The sequence below is a fragment of the Petromyzon marinus genome, chromosome 12, assembly GCF_048934315.1.
Source record: "Petromyzon marinus isolate PM22_M1 ecotype Great Lakes invasive population chromosome 12, UKy_Petmar_22M1.pri1.0, whole genome shotgun sequence".
NCBI lineage: Eukaryota > Metazoa > Chordata > Hyperoartia > Petromyzontiformes > Petromyzontidae > Petromyzon > Petromyzon marinus.
This window is the reverse complement of record NC_133678.1, coordinates 4,590,122-4,617,440: the sequence shown is the minus strand read 5'-3', so window position 1 is coordinate 4,617,440 and position 27,319 is coordinate 4,590,122. Positions and strand designations below refer to the sequence as shown.

The window sequence follows — 27,319 nt, the reverse complement described above, 5'->3', positions numbered from 1 at the left end:
AAAGCTCGCCCCCCCCCAAAAAAAACATGCTTCAAATCGCTTTAAACTATTGTCATTGTAGTGCGTATTTAATGTGGCGCTGCACTCTGATGTTGTAGGAGAAAACATTTATTAAAAAGTATATTTAATTAAGTAGAACGTGTTGTGTCTATTTATTTAAAGTTGCGCATTTTGATGATGACGTCACATTCCTCAACCCCCCCCCCCTCGTCACACATCGTCACAAATCTCTTACCCCTCCCCCCCCATGTGCGTGACGTCATTTATGGACGGCCCCTGTTCTCTGATCTCTATTTGGCGTTTAAATGTCAAATACAGCGCTTGTTACGCACATCATTGACCTTGTGTCCTTTCGGTGAATTGTAATCAAGCATTGGTGCCTTTCGATTTAAAGCTTTCGTGACTGCAAGGATTCATCTTCTTTGGTTCTTTCGGTAAAGTCACGTAGAATGAGAATAAAATAATAAATTAATAAAATAACACAATAAAATTCTCACGACGTTTCGGCCACAACACAAGCGGCCTTCTTCAGGTGAAAGGAACAGACCCGTCTGAAGAAGGCCGCTTGTGTTGTGGCCGAAACGTCGTGAGAATTTTATTGTTATTTTATTTTATTAATTTATTATTTTATTCTCATTCCACGTGACTTTACCGAAATAACCAAAGAACATTGGTGCCTTGTGTGACGGTTACCGATCGTGATAAACGCCTCTGGCGTTATCGGAACCAGTCCAGACTTTGCCAAATTCACAAACCCGCCCTGATTACCGAGCTGATTGTGTTGTACTTTATTCTGCATTATTTAAGCCTGCGTGCAACCAGGAACCACACACGTTCAAAATAAATATAAAAAACATCTACCTATAACGTGACAAAGTCACCAGCATTATTGTCAAGCAAGCCTGACTGCTGATGAGACACTGTGTCAAAACCGGTCCGACGTTGGCTTGTATTGAACAAATTTCTGCTAAAACGATGCATTCACCAGGAAGCCGTGGGACCGATGGGGTTGTGTAAATAATGTTTTTATGTGGAGGGGAAAGATGGAATATATATTATTGTAATTTATTGCTCTCCGCGACGCTTATGATTTAGGGTGAAGTATGGTCAAACAACGAGCATGCCCGACTCAGTATTCGGAGGCCTTCGATTCAGAAGCGGGTTGGTAAAGGGTTGAACATGATTCAATGTAGGAATAAACATCACCTTTTACATCCAGGGCATCTTGCAGAGTACTATTTATTACACGTTCTACAGGGTGGTCCAAATGTGACGTGACCCCCCCCCTCCCCCCCCCCCCCATTTAATTATCTAAAACTTAACAGTTTTTTTAAAGTAAGGTTTATATATATTTAAAAAAATATGCAAAGGAAACAAAATATATTAGGAGTCAATTATATTTTTGGGGGGGGGGGGTCACAAGACATCTGGACCTCCCTGTGCAATACTCTGCAGGGCTTAATTTCCCACAGAATATTTAAAGCCCCCCCCTGCCCACCACTACGCCACTCTCCTCCCCCCGGGGCGGGGCGTGTGCAGGGAAATATTTTCCGGAGATCAGCCCCGGACAGCTCCGTGTCCAGCACGTCACACGTGACGCGTCGCACGTCATTAGTAGTTACAGTACTTTAAACGTGGCCCTTGGCCACTGACGTGGTCTTACTCGACCCCGGTTGAAACAACCCCACCCCTCCCTCCACGAAGGCGGACGGCGGTTCCGGGCCGAGATAGAAACAAGCACTTGTGTGCTTATACTCTTACAGAAGCAACTCGCCGCGCGCGTCACAGTCCACGTGCTCTCGATTTGGCGGGAAACGGCTTTTTTTCTCTTTTCCCGCCACTGGCCTCCCGCCGCGTCCATTGCCGCTGCAGTCATCTCGCTCCCGTGCCTCTGTTGTCGTTTCTTGAGCTCCGCGGTGCTCTAAAGTCTAAACCCTTCCTCTCGCGAAGATGGACGACGTGGAGAACCAGGAGCTGAGGGAAGCCAAGCGAGCCTACCTGGACTTTCTGGACGATGATGTAGGATCGCGCCCCGGGTTCATTTTTTTTACTCATTGCTCTCGCTCGCTCGCTCTCTCAGTCTGCGCGCTTTGCTGCCGTTTTATGCAAAAAAAACCGTACTCCATTAAATACGAGCGCGTGTGTTTTTTTGTTTTATTAACGAGCGCCGTAGACGGCTTCATGTCGCTGCTGTTCTCTGTTTGGTGCAGGGGAGTGTGCGCGCGTGTGTTGAGTAATAAGCGCAGTTCAAGTTGCCGTGCCTCGTGTGCACTGCGCGTCCATTGGAGAGGCCCAATATCTGTCTTTGACTAAATCTATGTTGAACTTCTTTTGCACCGTACGTAGCCGAGCGTGCTGATGGGAGGTGCGGGGGGGTGGATGAACAACAACGCGTTAGTGTAAATTGACGGATTAAACGACATCTTGAGAACAACGCGTGTTCGGTAGAGCGTTGCATTGCCTGCGAGACTTGGACGTGTAAAACAAACAAAAGACTGACTGACAAGAGCTAGGATATCGGCACTGGAAATGTATCGCTGCTGCCAGACGGATTAGCGCTGCTGCGTCTAAACTGGACCCAAAAGAGTGACCAACGTCTAAAGCAAGATGCAGGTTGCACATCGAGGAAGACGACTTGACGATGATGACCATGATGATGATGATGCTGCTGACAGTGGCGATGAGAAGTAAACTTGGCCACTATTTGGACACGTGTTGTAGTAGGATGGACAACAAGTAAAAAGTGTTGTTGTTTTACAAGTAAAAAGTGTTGATGATGCTGACAGTGGCGATGAGAAGTGGCCACTATTTGGACACGTGTTGTAGTAGGATGGACAAGAAGTAAAACGTGTTGTTGTTTTACAAGTAAAAAGTGTTGTTGATGATGATGCTGATAGTGGAGATGAGAAGTAAACTTGGCCACTATTTGGACACGTGTTGTAGTAGGATGGACAACAAGTAAAACGTGTTGTTTTACAAGTAAAAAGTGTTGTTGATGATGATGCTGACAGTGGCGATGAGAAGTGGCCACTATTTGGACACGTGTTATAGTAGGATGGACAACAAGTAAAACGTGTTGTTGTTCGGAAAGAGAGGAAGAGCTCACCGAGAGAATGGCTTGACGACGACATGAGAGATTGGTGCCGGCAATACGTGGCGCCACTTGGGCGTATTTAATACAAGAGAGAGGGCAAGTTGAAACAAATGACACAAATGTGCAGTGGACACCTACATGACGTTCATCTTACGAAATTACTGCTTGGGTTTTGTTTTTAAAGTTGCATGCCGTGACCTCGAGTTGTGTGGTAGCCAGCTGTCAAGTTATTTGATAACGTGTCCGAACGTTCGGCCGTGGCGGATACGTTTACTAAAGTAGGACACAACGCAACGAACGTGTGCTGGTCTTGTATGAAGTCAGTTGTACGGGCCCGTGTGTGTTAAGGCTGTATGGTGGGGGGGAGTCTTTGTTTGTGGGGAGCGGTGGTGCAGCGGTTAGTGCTCTGCGCTACGAACCCGGCGATCCGAGTTCGATTTCCGCTCACGGCCACCCAACACCACCAGTGACGACTATCTGAACCGGTTCTGGGCCTCCCCTAGGTCGACTCGGCCTCAAATGAGCACCTGTTTACACATCGCCGCTTAGGGAGACAAAGGCGGCCGGGCGTGGTGCTGGCCACCCCCCTCGTGTACCGTGCATGCGACTTTAATAGGTACTCTTAAACGGTGCGCGTATTAAACTCGACATTTAAATTAAGCGTTCAGCTGCGTTGTCTTCACTCGCTTGGGATTAATGCACAGGCGGATATGTGGTTAGATCCGATGAGTTACACAATGAACAAAATGTGCCACTGGGTGTGGGTAGTTCAGAATCAGAATATTTATTTATACTGGAGGAATCCGATGAGCTATAAAGCTTTTTTCTTACACAGACGGCCAGTTGGGGTGGGTGGATGTGCGACACTGCGAAAGTGCAACGTAATTACTGTGCACATATCATTTGGACCAGTGCTGTGTGTTGTTATTGCTCAGCCGTGGAGAGAAGTGTTAGATTGCTTATAGTGGAGTTCATCTTGTGATGAACAAAGCAATTATTGGCACTCAAAAAAGGTAGAGACGTGCGAAAAATGTCGACACGTTATTGACGTTGTCGATTTGTTTATGTACATATGATTGACACTGAGCAAAGGCAGGAGGTGGGTGATGGAGTTAACTAAAACGCGCTGTTGCTTGCGGGCATTATCCAGTTGTGGACATTGCATCGTCTTTCCCGATTTGCTAGCGTGTTATCTTAAACAGCGCCGCAGTGTGGTGCGGGCGAGGCTGCATATGACGGGGCGCGTGTAACCTCCCCTTTGTCCGCGCCTGCAGGAAGACCAGGGGGTTTACTATGGCAAAGTGCGCGACATGATCAATGACAACCAGTGCCGCCTCGTCGTCAACATCAACGATCTGCGACGCAAGAATGAGAAGAGGGCCAACCTGTGAGATTTCCCCCCCGCTCCTGTGCGCACCTCCTACACCACCGGGGCTTTGCCTGCCAGCAGAGACCACCAGTCCAGTTCGCTTTTCTTCTCGCTGGACACTTAGGAACTATTGAATAACGGGGCAAAGATATTGCATCGTAAAAAATGAGAGTGGTGTTAACTACCTCGTCTGTTACGTTGGAGGACTTGGGTTCGATCCCGACCTTGACGCCCGTATATTTGGAGTTTGCATGTCTCTCTCCAGGTCCTCTGGTTTTTTTCCCTCGCCACGTTTAGAATGAAAATGCGTTAGAGTATTTGGCTGCTTTAAATTTCCACGTGATAAGCCTCTTCGTTGGGATATCATTTGTGGCCAAGTCGCGTCTGAAAAGAGCTATATGGCTTTGTGGTCCTTACTTGGTAAAATAAAAAAAATGTAAAAAAAACGAGTTCTGCTTATTGCATGGCTCAAAAGTAAAAAAAAAATGGCTTCCTACTTAAGTGAAGCCGATGACCGGATATCATCAGGTCTAAGACGTTGCTAAGCAAGGGTTGAGATTGGACAGTTATTGGATGGGCAACCACCGTGCATGACGGGTTGTGAAGGCTATAGGCTGCAGGCCTGTGCAATGGACAGCAGAGAGCAGCATATAAAAAATCCACTGTTGTATTGTACTGTCTGCCTCCTCAGCCGAGCAGCGGTGACGCACGCCTCTAATCCGGCTCTATGGAGGCAGCGAGGGTTGGCGTATCGCACAAATGTTGTGAAACTCCCTTCCCGTGGGCGTTGAGGAGCCCATACCCTGGTTCGCCGGGAGAAGGCAGCACAGCAAGTGGACTAATCGCCACCTGCTTCCGTCTGTACGGAGCGTTTCCTACTTTCATACGCGTGGGTTTTCTCCCACGTGTATAACAAATGCTCGTCGTCAATTGGCTGAGCGCACTTCTTCAAAGTGAAATCCCGACGCCGGACCCTCCTGCAAAAGAGTCCTACGACTCATTGTGTGGCTTCCTGGCTAAACAAGCAAATTACTTCAGTGAACAAACTCACCAACCTGGCACTTGGTGAAATATGGTCAAATAACCCTCCACGACCCCCCCCCACAGCGATGGAAACGGTGGGGGGAAGGGTGGGTGGGGGTGGCGGGGAGGGGGGGCTAGTGGTTGCCGATAATTTCCTGCCTCTTCTGAATGCCGCTTGCAACGCTGTCGGGTCCCGTGTCCCCCCCCCCCGTGCCTCAGGCTGCTGAACAGCTCGTTCGAGGAGCTGCTGGCCTTCCAGCAGGCGCTCAAAGAGCTCGTGGGGAACGTGGACGGAACCTACGCCAAGCAGTTTGAGTCGTTCTACGTGGGGCTCGAGGGCAGCTTTGGCGCTCGACACCTGTCGCCGCGCACCCTCACCTCTCGCTTCCTCGGCAACATGGTGTGCGTGGAGGGCATCGTCACCAAGTGTGAGTCCGCGCCCCTCGCCCGCCCGCCCGTGAAGAGTCGTCGTAGTCATCGTTAGCGGAACGTGGCTGTTTCACTGCCGGGTGAAGGCTTCAACAGGATTGGGTGTTTCTTTGACCAGACTTGCAATAACGTGTCGGTCAGTGGCCTGGAATTGAACTTGGATCGCCGGCGTTTGGACCGCAGTGCGCTCACCCACGGCGCTATTGCTGCGCACCGCAAACCTGATTAAGCAAGGAAACGGAAATCACAAGTCATCTTTTTTTTAATTTGTGAAAAATTTCACAATCCCAAAGGTACCCGTGGTTCATTGTGAACGTTTTGCTTTCAATCTGAACAGGTAAAGATGTTTTATATTGCTATAAAGCGATACCCGTCAGCTTTCCTACTGCACATTTAATGCAGTAGACTCTCGATTGTCCACGCTGATGACGGGGAGGACGTCCGCAGATAATTTCAAAATCGCGGATAATCCAAAAGTATTTATTTTCTGCGGATCTCTATCCCAAAAAACACTAATTTACGTATAAATGAGTGGTTTTTGAAGCACAACTTAGGATTTTGATTGTTACTCTTTCGATTGCTAATAAACACTAACGATCGACCGATCGATCTATGCACGTGCTAGGTGATGACACTTTCCTGCTCCCGCGCAGAAGGCTCAGCTCACCAAGCGGATAGCGGAACCACGCCAATCAACATCAATCATAATCCACCCACCGTTGTCAAGATATGCAACGACAGTATTGTACCGTAGAGGCGATCATGTGGATTTCGGATTAACCAGTGCACATTCATCCGGTTTAAGCGCGTCACTTGTAATTAACATTTCCAAGAATAACATTGTAAAACTGTGTTTAGATTATTATTTTGGGCTTAAGGGAAACTCCGCGAGTTAGTTATGTCAAAATCTCGGGTGCGCGGTTAATCTGAAAATCGGATAAACCGCACGTGGATAATCGCGAGTCTACTGGATCTTCCGACAACAAACTCGTGGGATTGTTGTTACGGAGTCCATGCATGTGCACGATTTTTCTTCGTTGTTGCTCACTTGGCTGTACGTTTTGTTGTGGGCCAGGCTCCTTGGTGCGTCCCAAGGTGGTGCGCAGTGTTCACTACTGCCCCGCCACCCAGAAAAGCATCGAGAGGAAGTACAGCGACCTCACCTCGCTCGATGCCTTCCCCAGCAGCGCCGCCTACCCCACCAAGGTGAGCGCCCAGCTGTTCTGGTCATCCATCAATCGGTGTCTTAGTCTCTCACCATCGCCAGCTCGCCGTCCTACCACAAAAACGGCCGTTTCATTACCATCGACGGCCGTCTCTGCAACTCTCGTGAAGATCGTTCAACGTGAGCAAAGCTTCGGCATAAAGTTGCGCGGCTGTTAGAGACTCGCCCTGTTGAAAGCGAGACAAATTGATCGAAGTGTTCTTCAGGTAAAAACCCACAGCAAAAAGGGCTCTTCGCAAAATGCAAACACAAAACTATCCATCGGACATACACAAACGCATTTGCCCTGAGCATTACAGGTCACCTGCCGTACTGCTCGTTGAATTTCTTTCATGGACAAACGCATGTGCATAACCAAAAATATGCATGACTTTACTGAGCTTATTTGGGCTGCATCTACCTTTGTTGGCCAAACATATAGGGCCACAGATTTCGGGCAATGGTTTGCCACCGGATCTGGTGCCTTTTTGCTTTTCTGTGGTTTCCCGCGCCTCTCTATCATACTCTCTTGAGAGCGAACGAATACCCGTGCGCGGTTACAAGCAAATAATCATTTCGTATAATTTAAGACCCGAGTGTTGTCGGACGATTTTCTCCGGCCTTCACCTCTCCAATCTGCTCCCCGCCAACCCCCAACCCCACTCCCCCACCTCACCGGCAGGACGAGGAGAGCAACCCGCTGGAGACGGAGTACGGCCTCTCTATCTACCGCGACCACCAGACCATCAGCCTGCAGGAGATGCCCGAGAAGGCCCCCGCGGGACAGCTGCCCCGCTCGGCCGACGTGGTGCTGGACGACGACCTGGTGGACCGCTGCAAGCCCGGCGACCGCGTGCAGGTCATCGGCACCTTCCGCTGCCTGCCCGGCAAGAAGGCCGGATACACGTCGGGCACTTTCCGGTGAGTGACCCCCGGTCCAGGGGGGAGGTGGTGATCTGACGATTCGCGTTGCTGCTGCTGCCGCCGCCGCCGCCGCGTGAGCTCTCACGGTCGTCCTGCAATAGCCGAACGATTTGTGAGGTCTTGTGATCTCCATTCAGCTCTCCACGCTTCATCGGTGTTCAACTCGCGGTGGTTTGCGTTTAACTCTCAGCGGTGCAAAGTTCAACCCCGATGAAGCTTGGAGAGGCTGAACGGAGTTCAAAATACCTCCCTGACATACACCTTGTATAAGACCCCAACGCAGAAGAACCCTAGGTTTGATGTTCCACGAAGCTCACGGTCCACCCTAAACCGCATCCACTGCACAAACTATGGCAGATGTGGATGCTTGATGCACAAATTGAAAATTCAAAACGCCGCAATGCCCCGATCCACAAATACGAAGGAGACATCACGGCGATCCACTCTGCTACTCCTGATGCGGTTGTCTGGCTTGACCCACTTCAATGTGAAATCGTAGTTGTAGCTCTGCACCTACACCACCCATGATGTTCGCTAGGAAGCTCCGCGTGTCTTTTGCTTGCGGCTTGTTTTTTTCTTTCTTTTTTTTCCCTTGACGCCGAACGGCTTTTCTGTCGTTTCCCGCCCCCTCCGCGCCGCTTTCGTTCCACCCAGGACCATTTTGATCGGTAACAACGTGAAGCAGATGAACAAGGAGGTGGTCCCTACCTTCTCCGGGGAAGATGTCAACAAGATCAAAACGTTCAGCAAGACTCACTCAAAGGTCAGGCCCCCGGCGTAGGATTGGTGACAGAATTTCAGAATCAAAGCTTTTGCTGAGATGTATACTTTGAATGCCCGAAGGCAATGCCTATTTTTTTCCCGAATCGCATTTAATCAGCACTTGGCCCCTACAGTCTGTTAAAGGCTACACGGTGGGGGGGAGTGGGAGGGGATTTATGTCTTTGTTGCGCTACCCTGCACACGCCAATGCGACGTTTGCGCTCGTACCATGACAGAACATCTTCGACCAGCTGTCCAAGTCCCTCGCTCCGAGCATCCACGGCCACGAGTACATCAAGAAGGCCGTGCTCTGTCTGCTCCTGGGAGGCACGGAGAAAATCCTGGACAACGGCTCTCGAATCCGAGGGGACATCAACGTGCTGCTCATCGGTAATGAGCCCGATGGATGCTAGAGGCTCTGCGTTAATTAGGGTTGCTGCGATACACCGCCATGGGGCGTCACGGTGGTCGACATGTTAACTCCTTCGCCTGGTATGCAGGAGGTCGTAGGTTATATCCCAACCAATTCTAGATTTGAAGCTTTCGTGACTGCAAGGATCCATTCTCTTTGGTTCTATTCGGTAAAGTCGTGATTTTTGTTATTTTATTTTTACCTACGTGACTTTACCGAATAGAACCAAAGAGTATATATCCCAACCACCCAACGCCTCTATATTTGGAGTTTGCATGTTCTCCCCGTGGTCGCGTGGATTTTTCTCCGGGGACTCCAGTTTTTCACTCCGCATTTAGAATCAGCATGCATATCGAGTATTTGGCTGCTATATATTCCCACGTGTTAAGCCACTTCGTTGAGCTTTCATTTGTGGCCAGTTTTTAAACGGTTTAATTGTTGTGCGATACGAGGTCGCATCTTCATTTTCGCAAAACGTATCGCGAATGCCGCAGCCGCATATTACGTTGGGCTTTTTATTTCCTAGCACGTATGTCAATCGCACCTTATATGCAGGTCACGCCGTAATTCATGGTCGAAATAAATAGCTCTCAACCTTGTGTTCTCGTGTGCCGTGTTGGCGTTCATCGGTGCTCACTAACGGCGCTGGCCCCAATGCGGGGGGACGGGGGGCGGGGGGCGGGGGGGGAGTCTTGTCTTTGTCTCGGAGTGGTCACTTTGTCGCCCCGTGCGACCCCAGGCGACCCGTCGGTGGCCAAGTCTCAGATGCTGCGCTACGTGCTGCACACGGCGCCGCGCGCCATCCCCACCACGGGCCGCGGCTCCTCCGGCGTCGGCCTCACCGCCGCCGTCACCACCGACCAGGAGACCGGTAGGCGACGCTCGCTCCCCCACTTGAGCTTTATCGAGCAAGGCGTGAGGAATGAGTGACCCGCGATGGAGGTGATTTGGGCATCACGAATGGGTAGGGGAGGGACGAGACGAAGTGGAGGGGCGAGCGGAGAGAAAAATAAGGCAGTGGGCGTGGTGTGTACTCCTGTACTCACGCTTGTACTCCTGTACTCACGCTTGTACTCCTGTACTCACGCTTGTACTCCTGTACTCACGCTTGTACTTGCCGTGCACCAGGCGAGCGCCGCCTGGAGGCGGGCGCCATGGTGCTGGGCGACCGCGGCGTCGTTTGCATCGACGAGTTCGACAAGATGACGGACATGGACCGCACGGCGATCCACGAGGTGATGGAGCAGGGCCGTGTCACCATCGCCAAGGCCGGCATCCACGCGCGCCTCAACGCGCGCTGCAGCGTGCTGGCCGCGGCCAACCCCATCTACGGACGGGTGAGACGCGCGTCCCAGTCCCGCACCGCACAACCCCGGCGCCGCAGCGCACCAGCAGCGTGGCGCCGCACCGTCCCGTCGCGCTGAGCGGCGTGGTGTTGCCCCCGTTGTCGGCGCGTGCAGTACGACCAGTACAAGACGCCCATGGAGAACATCGGGCTGCAGGACTCGCTGCTCTCTCGCTTTGACCTCCTCTTCATCGTGCTCGACCAGACCGACCCCGAGTACGACCGCGAGATCAGCGACCACGTGCTGCGCATGCACCGCTACCGCGCAGTCGGGGAGCAGGACGGCGATGGTGAGAGCACGCTCGCGCTCCAGCTATGCGCACCGAGTGTTGGCCGCTCGTGACAAAGATCCCCCGTGTAGCCTTAAATGACTGTTGGGGAAAGTGCTGTCAGCGAGCACCTCCGAAGGCCAGCCTTTTTTTCCCCGACTGTGGATATTTAAACATCATACCAGGTACTCATTTGAGGCTGAGTCGACCTAGGTGAGGCCCTGGACCGGTTCAGATCATCGTCAATGGTGTTGGGCTTGAGCAGGAATTGAACTTGTGACGCCGGGTTCGTAGTGCAGCCAGCTAACCGCTACATGAATGCACACACATGCCCAGGTCACTTCTGTCACACGCTTGTTGAAATAACGGATTGTTTATGTCGACTTACAGTGAGGGGAAAAAAGTATTTGATCCCCTGCTGATTTTGTACGTTTGCCCACTGATAAAGAAATTATCAGTCTATAATTTTAATGGTAGGTAACATTGTAACAGTAAGAGACAGAATAACAACAAAAATCCAGAATAACGCTTGTCAAAAATGTTATAAATTGATTTGCATTTTAATGAGGGAATAAGTATTTGACCCCTCTGCAAAACATGACTTAGTACTTGGTGGCAAAACCCTTGTTGGCAATCACAGAGGTCAGACGGGCGCTGCAGGATTTCAGTCCTTCACGGCTTAGTGTTACCAATTGTTTTCTTGGTGACTATGGTCCCAGCTGCCTTGAGATCATTGACAAGATCCTCCCGTGTAGTTCTGGGCTGATTCCTCACTGTTCTCATGATCGTTGCAACCCCACGAGGTGAGATCTTGCATGGAGCCCCAGGCCGAGGGAGATTGACAGTTCTTTTGTGTTTCTTCCATTTGCGAATAATCGCACCAACTGTTGTCACCTTCTCACCAAGCTGCTTGGCAATGGTCTTGTAGCCCATTCCAGCCTTGTGTAGGTCTACAATCTTGTCCCTGACATCCTTGGAGAGCTCTTTGGTCTTGGCCATGGTGGAGAGTTTGGAATCTGATTGATTGATTGCTTCTGTGGACAGGTGCCTTTTATACAGGTAACAAGCTGAGATTAGGAGCACTCCCTTTAAGAGTGTGCTCCTAATCTCAGCTCGTTACCTGTATAAAAGACACCTGGGAGCCAGAAATCTTTCTGATTGAGAGGGGGTCAAATACTTATTTTCCTCATTAAAATGCAAATCAATTTATAACATTTTTGACAAGCGTTTTTCTGGATTTTTTTTGTTATTCTGTCTATCACTGTTCAAATAAACCTACCATTAAAATTATAGACTGATCATTTCTTTGTCAGTGGGCAAACGTACAAAATCAGCAGGGGATCATAAAAAATTTTCCCCTCACTATTTTAATAGAAAAGCCCAGGAATGGGGAACATTTATCTTGTATTTATGTTGAACTTCTTTCACACCGTACGCAGCCAACCGTGCTAATCGTTAACGCGCACGCACCTGCGCGTTTATCCGATAATAATGCTGCAATGCGTCCCAGACTGAGCATTACATTAAAATCGATTGGATCTATTTATCGCTTCGAGACTAATGGGCCACATTCGCAAAAACACATCGGCTGCATTTGCATACGCACGCACGCACGCACACACAACGCACGTTTCATGCGTGCTCACATCGGCGCCGGGCGCGTGCAGCGATGCCGCTGGGGAGCACGGTGGACATCCTGGCGACGGAGGACCCGGACGCGGTGGAGGAGGAGGAGCGGAGCATGCAGGTTTACGAGAAGCACGACAACCTGCTGCACGGGCCCAGCCGCCGCAAGTGCGTTGCGCCTCCCACCAGTTTTTTTTGGCCGAGCCTTCCTTTGGTCAAAAGTCTGCCCCGCGTTGCCGCTCCACGTTTCCCGACTTCCCCTGCCGCTCATCCTACAGCTTGGATCCCTCCTTCACTCTCTCTCTCATTATTTCCCTGTTAAATCACAACAGCGCCTGTACCTAACTTTTTAATTGCTTTTGTACCTTTTTTTTCCCCCCAACACCTCTTGCTCTCATATTTTCGCTGTTTTTTTCCTTCCCCCCCCCCTTCCCCCCCCCACACGTGGTTTGTCAGCCGTGCGATATTCCTCACGGGGACCCTGTGCTCGTTCTCTGCAATATCGACGTTTTCGCGTTGTTGTGATTGCTGCTGCTTTGCTCGTTGCCCCACGGGAGACTTTACTTGTAAAATAGCCGGGCAACCGGCGAAACGGGACCATCATCCGTGTGACAAATACAGCTTCAACGCGAGCGTTATATGACCGAGCAATCGACCGGCGTGTGCTAAAAACTAGTAATCCAATTACCCTTCTGAAAAAAAACTCTGGGGGTCTTACTGACTATGAGAAAGGTCGTTGCAGGGGGGTGCAAGGGGGTCGCAAGTCAAGCCGTCGTAAGTCGGGGGTCCACCTGTAGGACGAGCGGTTAAACTGTGACGGTGTTGCCGATGCCAAATGACGAGCGACAGCCGCGCCGGCACGCCCCCCCCCCCCCCGCCATGCGTGTCGCCCGTGCGCAGGGAGAAGATCGTGAGCATGCAGTTCATGCGCAAGTACATCCACCTGGCCAAGATCATCAAGCCCGTGCTCACGCGAGAATCGGCCGACTTCATTGCCGAAGAGTACTCCAAGCTGCGCAGCCTCGACCAGATGAGCGCCGACGTGGCCAGGGTGGGTGCGACCGCCGGCACCGTGGGGCCCGCCAGCAGCCCGCCCGTGCAGCTGCTGGCCGCGTTTGCCTGGGCGTTGCGGTGCGAATATTAAGCGGTGGTGGCGGTGGCGATGCTTTGGATTTCGCTTTCAGATGCGCTTCTGCGGCCGTCTCGAACGCTCGTATGAGGAATGCAACTGGAGCTGTGCACTTTTTAAATTAGATTTAAAACGCAATTCTTTTACAACAGATTTTTGGCTTTAGTTTGTTGTCCTTCCCCCGCACCTCCGATTAGCATGGCTTGCTACGTACGGTGCGAAAGAAGTTCAATATACGTGCATAGTGTGAGTCCTTGCTCTTGGGGCCAAGTATCGCCCACCGCATTGCATTACTCTCCGGGCGCCAAGCGCTGTTGGTTGTGCCCTGGCCACCCTGTCTGTCTTCTACGTTTGCCTCTTCCCCTAACGTAGCTAACAACTCAAACACTTTTATTGTTCCAGGTAAGGCCCACTGAGCTGTATAGCTCTTTTTCAGAAGTGATCTGGCCACAAATGATCAGAAGTGATCTGGCCACAAATGATCAGAAGTGATCTGGCCACATACGAAGTGGCTTATCACGTGGAAATGTATCGCAGCCAAAAACTCTAAAAGCACGTTTATAAATGTGGAGAGGTAAAACCGGAGGACCCGGTCTGTAAAGGCTGCCGCCGCCGCTGTTGCCGTTTTTGCTGCCATGCGCAGACGATGCCGGTGACGGCTCGCACGTTGGAGACGATGATCCGCCTGTCGACGGCACACGCAAAGGCGCGCATGAGCAAGACCATCGCCCTGCAGGACGCGGAGGCGGCCGTGGAGCTCATCCAGTACGCCTACTTCAAGAAGGTGCCACTTGCGGACGCGAGTGCACGCATGCACGCATGCACGCACGCTCACCGACTGCAGAGAACCATCGAGATGAGCTCGGCCAGTTGTCGGCAAATCGATGAAATGTCACGAATGAGGGTTGCGATTCAGCCAGCTGTTGGTCTCCATAATTCTCCCCCCCCCCCCCCATCGCCATGTCGAGGACATGGCACTGCATTTCATGACAGCACGCTCGCCCACTCACCCACTCGCCTACCGCACTGCAGGTCACACCGCTTTCTGTTTCAACCCTCGCACTGCTCCACTTGGGAATTCCCTCCCGTCTTCTTTTCCCCCCCTTTACGCTTAATAATAACCTCGCTTGTTTCCAGCGACGCATAAACTCTTCTTTCTTACACTTCAGCGAATCGATTAAATGTTTATTGTTCTTCCCTCGCACCTCTGATTTAGCACGGTTGGCTACCTATGGTGTGCTATTATAACTCGCGGCGCGGACATGTCACGCAACCTAAACCACAGGCAAAAGTCCCCAAACCGCATCAGGAAAGAGTCAAGGAATGGAGAGCAACTGTCGACCATTGTGTTCAACCGTGCGGGAATATGCATAGAATATACATACTAAAACTTAAAATTATTTTTTATTTCACCAAGAACCAATGAGCTATGTATCTATTTTTCAGAAGCGACTTGGCCACAAATGGAATGCTCAACTATAAGTGCCTTATGTGCAAATTATCGCAGCCAAGTTCTCTAAACGCACGTTCATAAACGTTGGAGGGAAAATCCGGAGGACCCGGGGGAAAAAATCCACTCGACCAAGGGGAGAACATGCAAACTCAAAACATAGAGGCGTCAGGGTTGTGATCGAACCCCACGACCTCCTGTATACCGGGCGAGGTAGTTAACATCTCCTAGCCACCGTGGCACCCCTGATGTATTCTCGTTGATCCGTTTCGGGCTTTTTTGGGCCTGCGCCCAGCAACCGTGATGGAAATAAACTCGTCGTCTGGTCATCGAGCGTGCTGACGCGTCGCTGCGCTCGCCCCTCCCCCCCCTCTCCCCTGTAAGGTGCTGGAGAAGAAGCGGAAAAAGAAGCGGCACGACGAGGAGGAGGAGATTGACGACGAGGAAGGTGGCGACACGAGCGATGGCGAGGGGCTCAACGGGACGAGCCAGAAGCAGAGTGCCCGCAAGAAACGGTACGGCGCAATAGTAGCTTGGGGGGAGGGTTGTGGGCCAGCGATGGCCATTTCAACCGGGACCTCGGTGTGTTAAAATGTTCATCAAAATTTTTTTACCTTGAAAAGTTATTATTGGTTTTTGCCCCATTTTCCATGCGAGGCCGTTTAATGTAATCACGAGGCAGTTATTTACCTTGGAAAACTTTAATATCGCGTCCTCTGCATTGGGATTGTTTGGCCATATTCGATTGGATGTATGTTTTGGCTTCGTGTGGGATGAAACCAGCAGCCGGAGAAAAGCCACCACACATACCAGGGGTGACACGCGGCACTGCGACACACTATCTCCTGGCCAGACCTTGTAGCTCCACGTCCTACCACCTGCGGAAGCTCTGGCGAACATGTACGTCATGGACATGGAACTGGAACAAAACAATTTAATGAAACTAATGTAATCGATACCGAGGCTCCCCCACCAGGTCATGCGAGAGGGCATGTGGCACAGTTTTGTGGCAGTTATCGTAGAGTGCGGTCCTATCTGCGGTGAGTACAATGTCTTGAAATACAACAGCGCTTTCGCCTCTCTCAATACATTTAACGCTGAACTGCTTGTCCATTCCGAGATTCAGCAGTGAATGAGACCCACCCTGCAACTTGCAGACATCTCGAAACAGGAAAGGGTAAAGAAGGGCCCAACCCTTAATGTACGGAGATCCGACGAGTTTGTGCGTAATTTTGGATGATTTGTCACGAGCGTATTTCTTACCGTGACCGCTGATGCTTTGTCATTGCACATTCAGCGTAGGCGGCCGCACTTGACACCCACGTGTTGGTAATTGCGTCCACATCTGCACATCGATCACATTGGACGAATCGAGAGCGATCGCGGCTGGCGGGTCGTCGTCGAGTGTGAAATAGAGCTTTGTGTGGCTCGTCAGATTTCCCCGGGGATAAATAGAGAGTGCGATTGAACACGAGACTTCGCTTGCTTGCCCGTACCCATGGTGGTGTGTACCCAGGAAGCACCGGGACTCCACGCATGGAACGAGTCGCGCGAGCAGGAAGGAACAATCGGGCGGAGAAGACCCCTACGACTTCAGCGACGGGGAGGAGGCGATCCCAGAATGTGAGAGGCCGTCAGCTCCGCTCCGCCTCTGTTTACACCTTCCGCCCCGCCGCTATTCGCTCGCTATCGAGCGTCTTGGAAAATGAATGTGAATAAACGGAAAACAAAGCAATACTATGTTTATTTGATGAGGTAAGGCCCACTGAGCTACTAGATTTCTTTTTCAGCAGCGACTTGGCCACAAATGATAGCTCAGCGAAGGGACTTATGTTTAAATTTAAAGCAGCCGAATATTCTAAACGCATGTTGAGTCTAAATGTGGAGGGAAAAACTGGAGGACCCGAGGAAAGATCCACGCAACCACGGTGAGAACATGCCAACTTTAAATATGCAGGCGTCAGGATTGAACCCACGACCGCCTGCATACCAGGCGAGGTAGTTAATGTCTCGCTAGAACCACATCTTTTTTTACCGTCTTGTTTTTACCGTCTCATCGATATTGGGAAAGCGCGTGTCTCGTTAAATTTTCGTTTCATAAATGATAATGAGCCTTTCAAAACCATCACTTTACCCTACATTGTGGGGATCACAAAAAAGATCTCCAAAATCTTGAATAAACACAAGATCCAGGTCCAATTCAACACATTACATAAAATCCGTGATCTGGTTCCATCTGTAAAAGATGTGATTCCGAACATACAGTACCCTGGCGTCTACAAACTAAGTTGCCTCTAAGGTAGTAGTTACATTGGAGAAACCAAACGACATGTCTCGGACCGCATTCTTGAACACAAAGCAGACCTAAAACACGGTAGGACCAACACCTCGGCCGTGGCAGAATCACTGGTATAATTCAGTAGGCTCACATGACATTGACTTCTCTAAGACAGGTTCTTTGCAAGCCATCTGGCTACCATGAGAGATTCATTCATGAGGCTATCCACATATACAAGCACAGAGACAATTTCAACCGAGAAGATGGATTCTGGCTCAGCAATCAATGGAAGGATTTGATTAAACCATTTCGGGTCTTCATTGATTGTTCACGCTTACGGTGGCTTATTTTCGTCTCCCCCCTCCTCTTTTCCGAACATAGATGGACTCGTCCATCTGAACAAACTGCCAAATCTTTCTCCGTGGTGCTAACATAAAAAAAAACCCGCCACTTTCAAATTTTCTTGCTGTGGTTTTCACACCTGATGATGATTCCTTGTGTTGCAGTCGAAACGTCGTGAGAATTTTATTGTTTTATATATATTTTTTATTATTTTATTGTTTCCCTTCTACGTGACTTTACCGAAAGAACCAAGACTATGATAATGATGACGTTAAAAATAATAGATTGTTGCGCGCAGCATTTCAACGCGTGTATCGTGAGAATTCATTCTAATCGCGCTGCGCAACGTACCACCAACGTCCTTCGGCACGTTACACCCCCACGTGGCTCGCGATAACCGGCATCCGTCCCCTACGTTCATGGGTCACCCCCCCCCCCCACCCCCCCCACCTCCATCCCTCACCCCACCTCCACCACCCCCTCACCCCGCCTCCCATCCACCTTGGTCTGGCGTTGCTGTGACTCGATGTACGCATACATGCTGTCTCCTTTCGCACCGCCCGTCGCCAACCGGGCTCTCTAAACCGTCCATCGTCATTTCTCTCGATCGTCGCAGTCCCGCGGACGCCCAAGACGCCGCAGGCCGCGGGCGACGAGGAGGCGATGGACACGAGCGAGGCAGCGGCGGCGGCGGCGGCAGCGGCAGCGGCGGCGGCGAAGCTCTCGCTGACGGACGACAGGTGCCGTTTTGTGCGCACGCGAGCTTTGCCCGTCCAGAAGCCGCTCGCGCGGCGGTGGCGTTGGGGCTCGTTAATCTATTACCGGTGGTGTTTTTACAAAAATTTTTTTTTTTTTTTTATCGTTGATTGCCGATGCAATCGTTAATGAAATCCGGTTTAATTTGATGCCGCCGTTCGTGCAAGGTTGCAGCTCTCTCAGTCGCCCGGGGAACCGCAGACCGAGCCGGAAGGCTGCTGCCGGGGCGGTTAGCCGGCACCAAACACTCTGCTCTGCAGTTCCCTGCATATCGAAGACGCTTTCGGCCAATGAATATTCGTACATGCGGGAGGGAACCAGAGCGCCCGGAGAAAAACCCACGAGTGCGAGGGTGCAACCACTCCTATCCCGGACGGGAGGGATCCGTGATATCATTCTGCCGGCGGGCCAGGGTACGGCAGTCTCGGTGCCCACGGGAAATGAGCCTTGCGCCGTTTTGTCATTTTGTCCGATCCAACAACGCTCGCTGCCTCCTCGCACGGTGCTGGACCCCAGGCGCGCGGTGCCAAACCACGGCAAAAAGAGGACCATTTCCTGATACGCTAATGCATTTTCGCTGACGGATAACCCGTCAACTTTCACACTCCCAATGGAAATACTTGTGAAGACAATCGGATGTTGTAAAGCAATGAATAACACCGGTGGCCCCTGGTGGCCGTTAGTGCGGCCCCCGACAATACACAACACGTGACAACACCCCCCCCCCCCATCATCATCGTGCTGCTGCTGTCAAACCCCAATGGTTTCAAATGTGTGGCGGCCCTCAGGCTGATGGTGTGTTATTGGCGAAAGTGGGTCCCCCCTCTAAATATTAGCGAAGAACACTTGCCGTAAAGCGTTTACCTATGCGCACGTGCGGTTTTTTTTGGTTCCACGCAAGCGTCATCGCGATTTGCGTTTGAATTTGACGCCGCTTCCCCCCTCCCGTTACGTTCCCTCTGCGGCTCCCCCCCCACCCTCTCCCTCCCTCCCCCCCCGCAGGCTCAAGCAGTTCAAGGCGGCTCTGCTGGACGTCTTCCGCAAGTCGCACTCGCAGTCCGTGGCCATCCCCGCCATCATGGAGGCCTTGGGCGGCGCCGCCACCGCCGCCTTCTCGCTCGCCGAGGTGCGAGCGGCGCTCGCCCGCATGGAGGACGACAACCAGGTCATGCTGTCGGACGACATCGTCTTCCTCATCTGAGCGTTGAGCAGGAGTGCTCCTCGCCATTCACGCCCTCGTCCCGCCTTGCCAACCCCCCCCCCCCCCCCCATTGCCTCTTTTCCCACTGCGCAACCGAGCCAGGCCCCCCACGCGCGGCTCGCAGACACGAGCTTTTGCTCCCCCCCCCCCCCACTGCGAAAGCCACACTTCGCCATCACGCGATGAACGTGTCGAGACTCCTCCAATTGGCGCACGGTTTGGCTGCGTACGGTGGCACAGAGGTCCCAACGTAACTCGCGTGCCTGCACGACGCGCGGACGCCTCGCCCTGCGCCCGCAGCGTGTGCCGACCCGACGCTTCGCGCCAACGGTCGTGTGGCCAGCGCCACTTGTTGCTGGCCCTGCTTCTCAGGGGTCGTCGTCGTCCTCCCGTCCCCCCCCCCCCCAGGTGTTTTTGTGAGGCCACAGCAAAGCGGGAAGCAGCGGCATACCACGGGGTACGGTGATACGGTGAGGGGTCTTGCGCCGGCTCGGCTCGTGCGAGTCGAATAGAGGGGTTTGTGTGCGAGCGTGTGTGCGTCCAATTTTTTTGGTCTTGAGACGCTCGTGAAAGCGATGGAGAGGTATCGGGACAGGAAGGGGGGGTGGTCAGTGGGGAATTTGCGTGAGATGTCATCGTCGTAGTTGTTGATGATGTGCTCGCCCCGCAGCAGTGAAGGGGACGGGAGAAGCCACGGTGAATGAACTCCCGACTGCAAAACGATAATAGTTATACGATTATGCAATCTGTATTACGGATTATGGGAGGGAGAGGAAGTGTGAGCGTGATGTCTTGTTTATATGCAGGTTAGTATAAAGAAGTGAGTCCCCCTAAAAAATATGCAAAAGCACAGTCCGTGGCAGTGTGTCTACATGAATACAATTGTCTGGATTGTCTTTTTTTGTACCCACAAACGAACAACGCGAGTGTGAAGCCGCGCTTGTTGGATTTTTTTGGGCTCCGTGACACCCGATTTCTGTACCATTGCACGCTTCGTTTGCATCTTTGTTTTGTTCGCTATGCTCCCCGCTCTCTCTATACGGCAAATATAACCATGGATCGTTTGTTTTTTAAAGAGGGGGTTGACCTTTCTCGCCAGTGTTCAAACACCCCCCCACCACCCCCACCAAAATGTTCCCCATCTCATCGGATCTTGGAAGCTAAGGCAGGGTTGAGCTGTAGTGCCCGAATGGGTGACCGCAGCTGGACACAAAACTAAAAATATATGACAAGTGCTTGATTATGCGGTAGCTTTTTTTTTATGTCAAACTGTCTGCCTGCATGTTATCATAGCACGTGACTGGAAGGGGCGGGGGGTGAGTGTAGAATCGAGGATAAGATGAATGGATAAAGAAAGATTGAACGGGGAAGGGAATGGATGCCGGGACAGAAGTTCCCCGAGTCGAACAAAAAGGGAGGGCATGGCTCAAGGTGAGCAGTAGGAAGAGAGGAGTGATGGGTAGGAAGGGGAGGAGGAGAGGGATTGGGAAGGAATGACCGGGCCAAGCCGTCTGAGATGAGAAGGTGATGATGAGAGGACAGAGGCGGGGGGGGAGAGAAGGGGAGGAGCGAGCAGAAGTGAGCTGCATGGAGCGGCGTCTGTTTTCACAGGGGGTGGGGAAAAAGAAGGGATTCGGATTGTGGGGGTGGCCACACAAGTCACGTGATTCCCAGGCGGCTTGAACCGATTCAGATATAAATAGATGTCACTGCCCTTAAGTGTTGTATTTTTCACCGTAGAGTTTATGCTTGTGAACAAAGTTCGTGATGTTTTTTCTTGCAGTTTTGCTTTTCATCGTGTGTTTTTTTTTCTTTCAAATAAAGCTCAGCGTGACTACGGCTGTTGTGCTTCTAACACATTTCACTGCGAAGTCAAATGCTGCGATGTTTGCAGGAGCTCTAAGATGGCCACTTGAGGTAGAACGAGTTGAATAGTGATCAAAGGAGCACGGGGGGGGGGGGGTGAGAGGTCCACGCTTTGAATTACAGAGACAGAAACGTTGATTCGAGAGCATACACAAGTTCGTAAAATTGGGGGGGGGGGGGGGTGGGGAGGGGTTAAAAAAACATTTAAGCTTAGATTTGAATCTTAACCAACGTGCACGTGCGACTTTAAACAACCAAAAAAAGGTGTTTCATAATAATTTTTGAACAAACAAAAAAGTTCAGTGGAGGAATGTTTTCCCCGATAAGGTGTGGGGGGGGGGAGTGTGTGTGCGTGCACATGCCAGAGATGGTTTTGATGGTTATGCTGATGGTGCAGTGAGCGGTGCTTGCTGAGTGTTACCTCGCTCCGAGTCCCTTTTGACGCCACCGCGAACCGGCAACGCTGCAAATAGTTTGAGGTGCAGTTAGAACTGGTGAGACGTAATCCTCACTCACGCGCTTTGTAAATGTAATCTTGCGTTAAGTCTTTGTTTGCTGAGCATCCATTCTTCTCACCTGTTCAATTTTCAGATGGATGGCTTAAATAAAATGTCCACGTTATCCCTATCGTGTCATCGGCCTCGCATAATGAGATGAAAAATCCATGCAGATCTCTCGCAGGGCGAATGCGCGACCCTTCGTGTTCGAGAACGGCTCGTGGAAGTGGATATCACAGAGCTAACCTCAACGATATCCCTTCAAGTGACCTCTGGTACTCAGCGAAGGGCACTACATACCTCGTGCTCCCTTCAAGTGACCTCTGGTACTCGGCGAAGGGCACTCCGAGATGGCAGGAGCCGCATTCCACAGCAGCAGCAGGGAAGTTTAGTTTTTACCGCGTGGCAACACGAATGGGGAACTCGTTCTCGCCACCTGTCAGCCAGGGCTGGATTTAAAGTTCTTGTCGGCCCTAAACACTTCTGTCATAACTTTCTACAGATGGTACTGCTTTTTCCCCATGTCACCACGACTGCAGCTGTCCGTGCGCTTGTTTCACGCATGGGACAGTAACAACAGCGCTTGTCTTTCCTTGCACTGCTACTCTCTCTTGAGAATGAGATTGTGCGAAAAAAAACACAATTTGAAGATCTTATTGCTAATTTTGCAATGAAGAAATCTCGAAAAGTTCATCTCTGGAGTTAATTTCTCTCACCTTATGGGGAAAAAAAACGATTGACATGACTGCCTCTTTGTACATACACTGTGACTATCCTTGCTATATAAATATATTCAAGACGATATCTTGGTGATTTTTTTTTTAGCATACAAAAAAAACCGCGGTTAAACATTTTTTTTTCATCGTAGGCGCTTTTAGTTTTCGTAGGCCCAACGCGCATTGCCCACTGCGGCCCTATTGGAGAACACGGCCCCTGCCGTCAGCCGAACACAATCTTGGGAGGCGTTACCACGCCACCGCGCGCCACCAAACCCCCATAATCTGGGTTTTTCGGAGCGAGAGCGGGGAACGTCTCTTGTCAATCCCAGCATGGCGATGGATCCGTGAAAAGTCGCGTTCAGAGTCGCCGTGATGTGGCCGTTCCCCTCCGTCCGTCAGCGGCGTGCGCACACAAGCCTGTGCACCAGTGCCGGATTATTATCCTGGTAGCAAAAGTAGCTGCACATGGTACGGGCCCCGCACTTTCAAGGACCCCGCGCTAAATGCTTTCAAGCTATCAGTTCCGGTTCAGTGATCCTGCACTTGCTCTATTACTATAGTACTATTCCGCCTTCAACTTTTATGAACGACTGGGTGTTTAAGGTTCGCGATTTGTCGTATTATTTGGCTGTGTAGCAAATTAAAAAAAGCAATTACTTTACCATGCAAGTTAAAAAACATGAGTGTTCTAATATTTGTGTTTTTTTTTTATTCAAGGCCCCCTTTATAACGGTTCCAATCACATGCCAACGTTGGCTCAACGCTGAGTTAGTCATTGTAATGGGCATGGGTAAAATGAGCTTTAGGAAACGTCTGAAGGACTCAACAGAAAGAAGGCTGCTAAGTTGGGGGTGGGGGGAAGGGTGGGGTGCTAGAGAGCAATCTTGGGGGAAAACGAGCCGTCGCTAAAGAAAGCGAAATGATCACTGGAGGGATGACAACAGCAGGATGACGTTGAGAGAACAGGGTGCCAGTTACAGTGAGGGAAAATTGTATTTGATCCCCTGCTGATTTTGTACGTTTGCCCACTGACAAAGAAATGATCAGTCTATAATTTTAATGGTAGGTTTATTTGAACAGTGAGAGACAGAATAACAAAAGAATCCATAAAAACGCATGTCAAAAATGTTATACATTGATTTGCATTTTAATGAGGGAAATAAGTATTTGACCCCCTCTCAATCAGAAAGATTTCTGGCTCCCAAGTGTCTTTTATACAGGTAACGAGCTGAGATTAGGAGCACACTCTTAAAGGGAGTGCTCCTAATCTCAGCTTGTTACCTGTATAAAAGACACCTGTCCACAGAAGCAATCAATCAATCAGATTCCAAACGCTGCACCATGGCCAAGACCAAAGAGGCCTCCAAGGATGTCAGGGACAAGAATGTAGACCTACACAAGGCTAGAATGGGCTACAAGACCATTGCCAAGCAGCTTGGTGAAAAGGTGACAACAGTTGGTGCGATTATTCGTAAATGGAAGAAACACAAGAACTGTCAATCTCCCTCGGCCTGGGGCTCCATGCAAGATCTCACCTCGTGGGGTTGCAATGATCATGAGAACGGTGAGGAATCAGCCCAGAACTGCACGGGAGGATCTTGTCAATGATCTCAAGGCAGCTGGGACCATAGTCACCAAGAAAACAATTGGTAACACTACGCCGTGAAAGACTGAAATCCTGCAGCACCCGCAAGGTCCCCCTGCTCAAGAAAGCACATATACATGCCAGTCTGAAGTTTGCCAATGAACATCTGAATGATTCAGAGGACAACTGGGTGAAAATGTTGTGGTCAGATGAGACCAAAATGGAGCTCTTTGGCATCAACTCAACTCGCCGTGTTTGGAGGAGGAATGCTGCCTATGACCCCAAGAACACCATCCCCACCGTCAAACATGGAGGTGGAAACATTATGCTTTAGGGGACAGGACAACTACACCGCATCAAAGGGACGATGGACGGGGCCATGTACCGTCAAATCTTGGGTGAAAACCTTCCCTCAGCCAGGGCATTGAAAATTGGTCGTGGATGGGTATTCCAGCATAACAATGACCCAAAATACACGGCCAAGGCAACAAAGGAGTAGCTCAAGAAGAAGCACATTAAGGTCCTGGAGTGGCCTAGCCAGTCTCCAGACCTTCATCCCATAGAAAATCTGTGGAGGGAGCTGAAGGTTCGAGTTGTCAAACGTCAGCCTCGAAACCTTAATGACTTGGAGAAGATCTGCAAAGAAGAGTGGGACAAAATCCCTCCTGAGATGTGTGCAAACCTGGTGGCCAACTACAAGAAACGTCTGACCTCTGTGATTGCCAACAAGGGTTTTGCCACCAAGTACTGTCATGTTTTGCAGAGGGGTCAAATACTTATTTCCCTCATTGAAATGCAAATCAATTTATAACATTTTTGACAAGCGTTTTTCTGGATTGTTTTGTTGTTATTCTGTCTCTCACTGTTCAAATAAACCTACCATTAAAATTATAGACTGATCATTTCTTTGTCAGTGGGCAAACGTACAAAATCAGCAGGGGATCAAATACTTTTTTCCCTCACTGTACCTCCCCCCACTCCGACTGTGTGCGGATTGAGGGTCACTTGGGATGTAAACGGTGGGAATGGTGAGTCGACCCGAGTCCAGGGCGGAGCGCTGTTTGGGAAAATTTAAAACAAAAAAAGTTTGACGATGAAAAAGCAACGTCGCAATATGTCAGAAGAATCAAGGTTTACATTTTTATTTTAAACCACATTTAAAATATATATAGTCGCTCCCACGGGTTTCACCGGTAGTTGCTTACGTTTCTATTTTTGGTTTTATCTTTCGTGTTATTCTGATTGTATCTCCACTGGTGTGTCAGTGTTTTATTATTACGTATATATTAACAAAAAAATGTTTATACCTCTGATGCACAGCGCTTTGATGAGATTACCAATTTGAAAGGCGCTTTATAAAACGGGAGTTCATTCGTATTGCCACCATCCATTGTTAAAACACTGCACATTGATGCTCGAGCCACGACATGGTTTTTGGGGAACGCGCGGCCTGAATAAAGAAAACGGAAACAAAGGCAGCTAAATATATATATAAAAAAAAGTTTTGCAGCGAAACGCGCAAAGGGTGCGCGTTCGCCCAGACAAGGAAGAGAGGAAAACAAGGATCAGGTCACGAATGCAAATCAAAGGCGTCGTATTTGACTGTCAATGGAAGTCTGAAAGTGACGCCTCGCTCGCAGGGATGATGGACCAGCCGGTCGGTCGAGACTCGCGATGGAGTTGCAGCCAAAGGAGAGGGACGTTCCACTGCTGAGTCGGAGCCATTGGGAATCAACTCGTGGCGACGTTCGGGAGACTCTACCACCAGCAGTGGTTAGATCGTGGCCAATGCCGGTTCGGCGATTGGCTGTTGTTGCGACCTGCAGAGGACCCGCGCACAGCTTCACTGGGAGCCACGAGGGGGCGCACGCCAAAATTGGTGGGCTTGATGTGGCCCTGCAAAGTCACTCAAGTGCGCCGCATACACATCCAGTAGGGTACATACGCAAAGGCAATCGTTCTCAATGTGTACGTAGCATTCTAAGGGTGTTCTAGAACGGCCAACAGTCTGAACATTTGGCACAAATCGGGTCGAGTCAAAAAACGGATAAAGGAGAATACATCAGGGTGCCACGGTGGCTAGGAGATGTTAACGACCTCGCCTGGTATACAGGAGGCCGTGGGTTCGATTCCGACCCTTGACGACACCTGCTGCTGTATATTTAGAGTTTGTATGTTCTCCCCGTGGTCGTGTGTATTTTTCTCCAGGTCCTCTGGTTTTTCCCTCCACATTTAGAGACTTGGATTTAGAATATTTGGCTGCTGTACATTTCCACGTGATAAGCCACTTCGTTGGGCTATAAAAATGTTTCCAAATCGCTTCTGAAGAAAGAGCTATATAGCTCAGTGGGCCTTACTTGGTAAAAATAATATGAAAAAATAAGAAGAGGTTTTACCCGTTCTGGCTATAAAACAGGTGTTAAGATGTTCAAGCACCACATAAAAAAACCTTTTGCAAGGAATTATGTCTGCATTAACCACACTTACTTGTGGTGAACATGCATACAAACATGCTCTGATAATATTTGATGCATTGTCTTTGAAACTGATTGGCCTACACCAGAGACAGCCTTCTTTAAGGCCTAGTCTCACCAGTGTCAGACTAGAGAACGCCAAAAGGCGAACACTACAAAGACAATGCACACTATCAGAGCATTTATTGGTCGGGGTGAGCAGTTAACAAAAAAATAGTTTGCAGTTTTACATCCGATAAACAATATGCTTTGGATGGTGACAGTGCCGAGTGGTGGAGCGTTCGCCGCTTTTTACAGCGATTCGCGGTTTGAATCCGGCAAGCTGCCCTGGTTAATAATGCGGATGTAATTACTGTAACAACAACAACAAAAAAACATGCGAGCCGTCTGCTTCACAGTGGACGTTAAGATCCCGTGACGTCATTAAAAAAATAGTAGCCCGTTGTGTACCACCGGCGTCACGAGTCAAAGTTGGCCAACATTTTCAATGTTGGCCAACTTTGACTTGCGAGCACATTTTCAAAGGTGGCCAACATTGAAAACATTGAAAATGTTGGCCACCTTT

General features: G+C 50.2%; 1 protein-coding gene across 1 annotated transcript; it reads left to right on the top strand.

Moving 5' to 3' along the window:
- Positions 1 to 1,778: 1,778 nt before the first annotated feature.
- On the top strand, positions 1,779 to 21,452 carry MCM3 (minichromosome maintenance complex component 3). Its single transcript, XM_032952953.2, has 17 exons — positions 1,779 to 2,019; positions 4,369 to 4,481; positions 5,706 to 5,914; positions 6,991 to 7,121; positions 7,802 to 8,040; positions 8,698 to 8,806; positions 9,042 to 9,195; positions 9,957 to 10,088; positions 10,346 to 10,554; positions 10,678 to 10,852; positions 12,499 to 12,625; positions 13,358 to 13,508; positions 14,230 to 14,370; positions 15,421 to 15,551; positions 16,553 to 16,659; positions 18,273 to 18,396; positions 19,415 to 21,452. Exons 1-17 carry the CDS (start codon positions 1,951 to 1,953, stop codon positions 19,611 to 19,613), a joined length of 2,520 nt encoding a protein of 839 aa, XP_032808844.2. The 5' UTR covers positions 1,779 to 1,950; the 3' UTR covers positions 19,614 to 21,452.
- Positions 21,453 to 27,319: the final 5,867 nt, after the last annotated feature.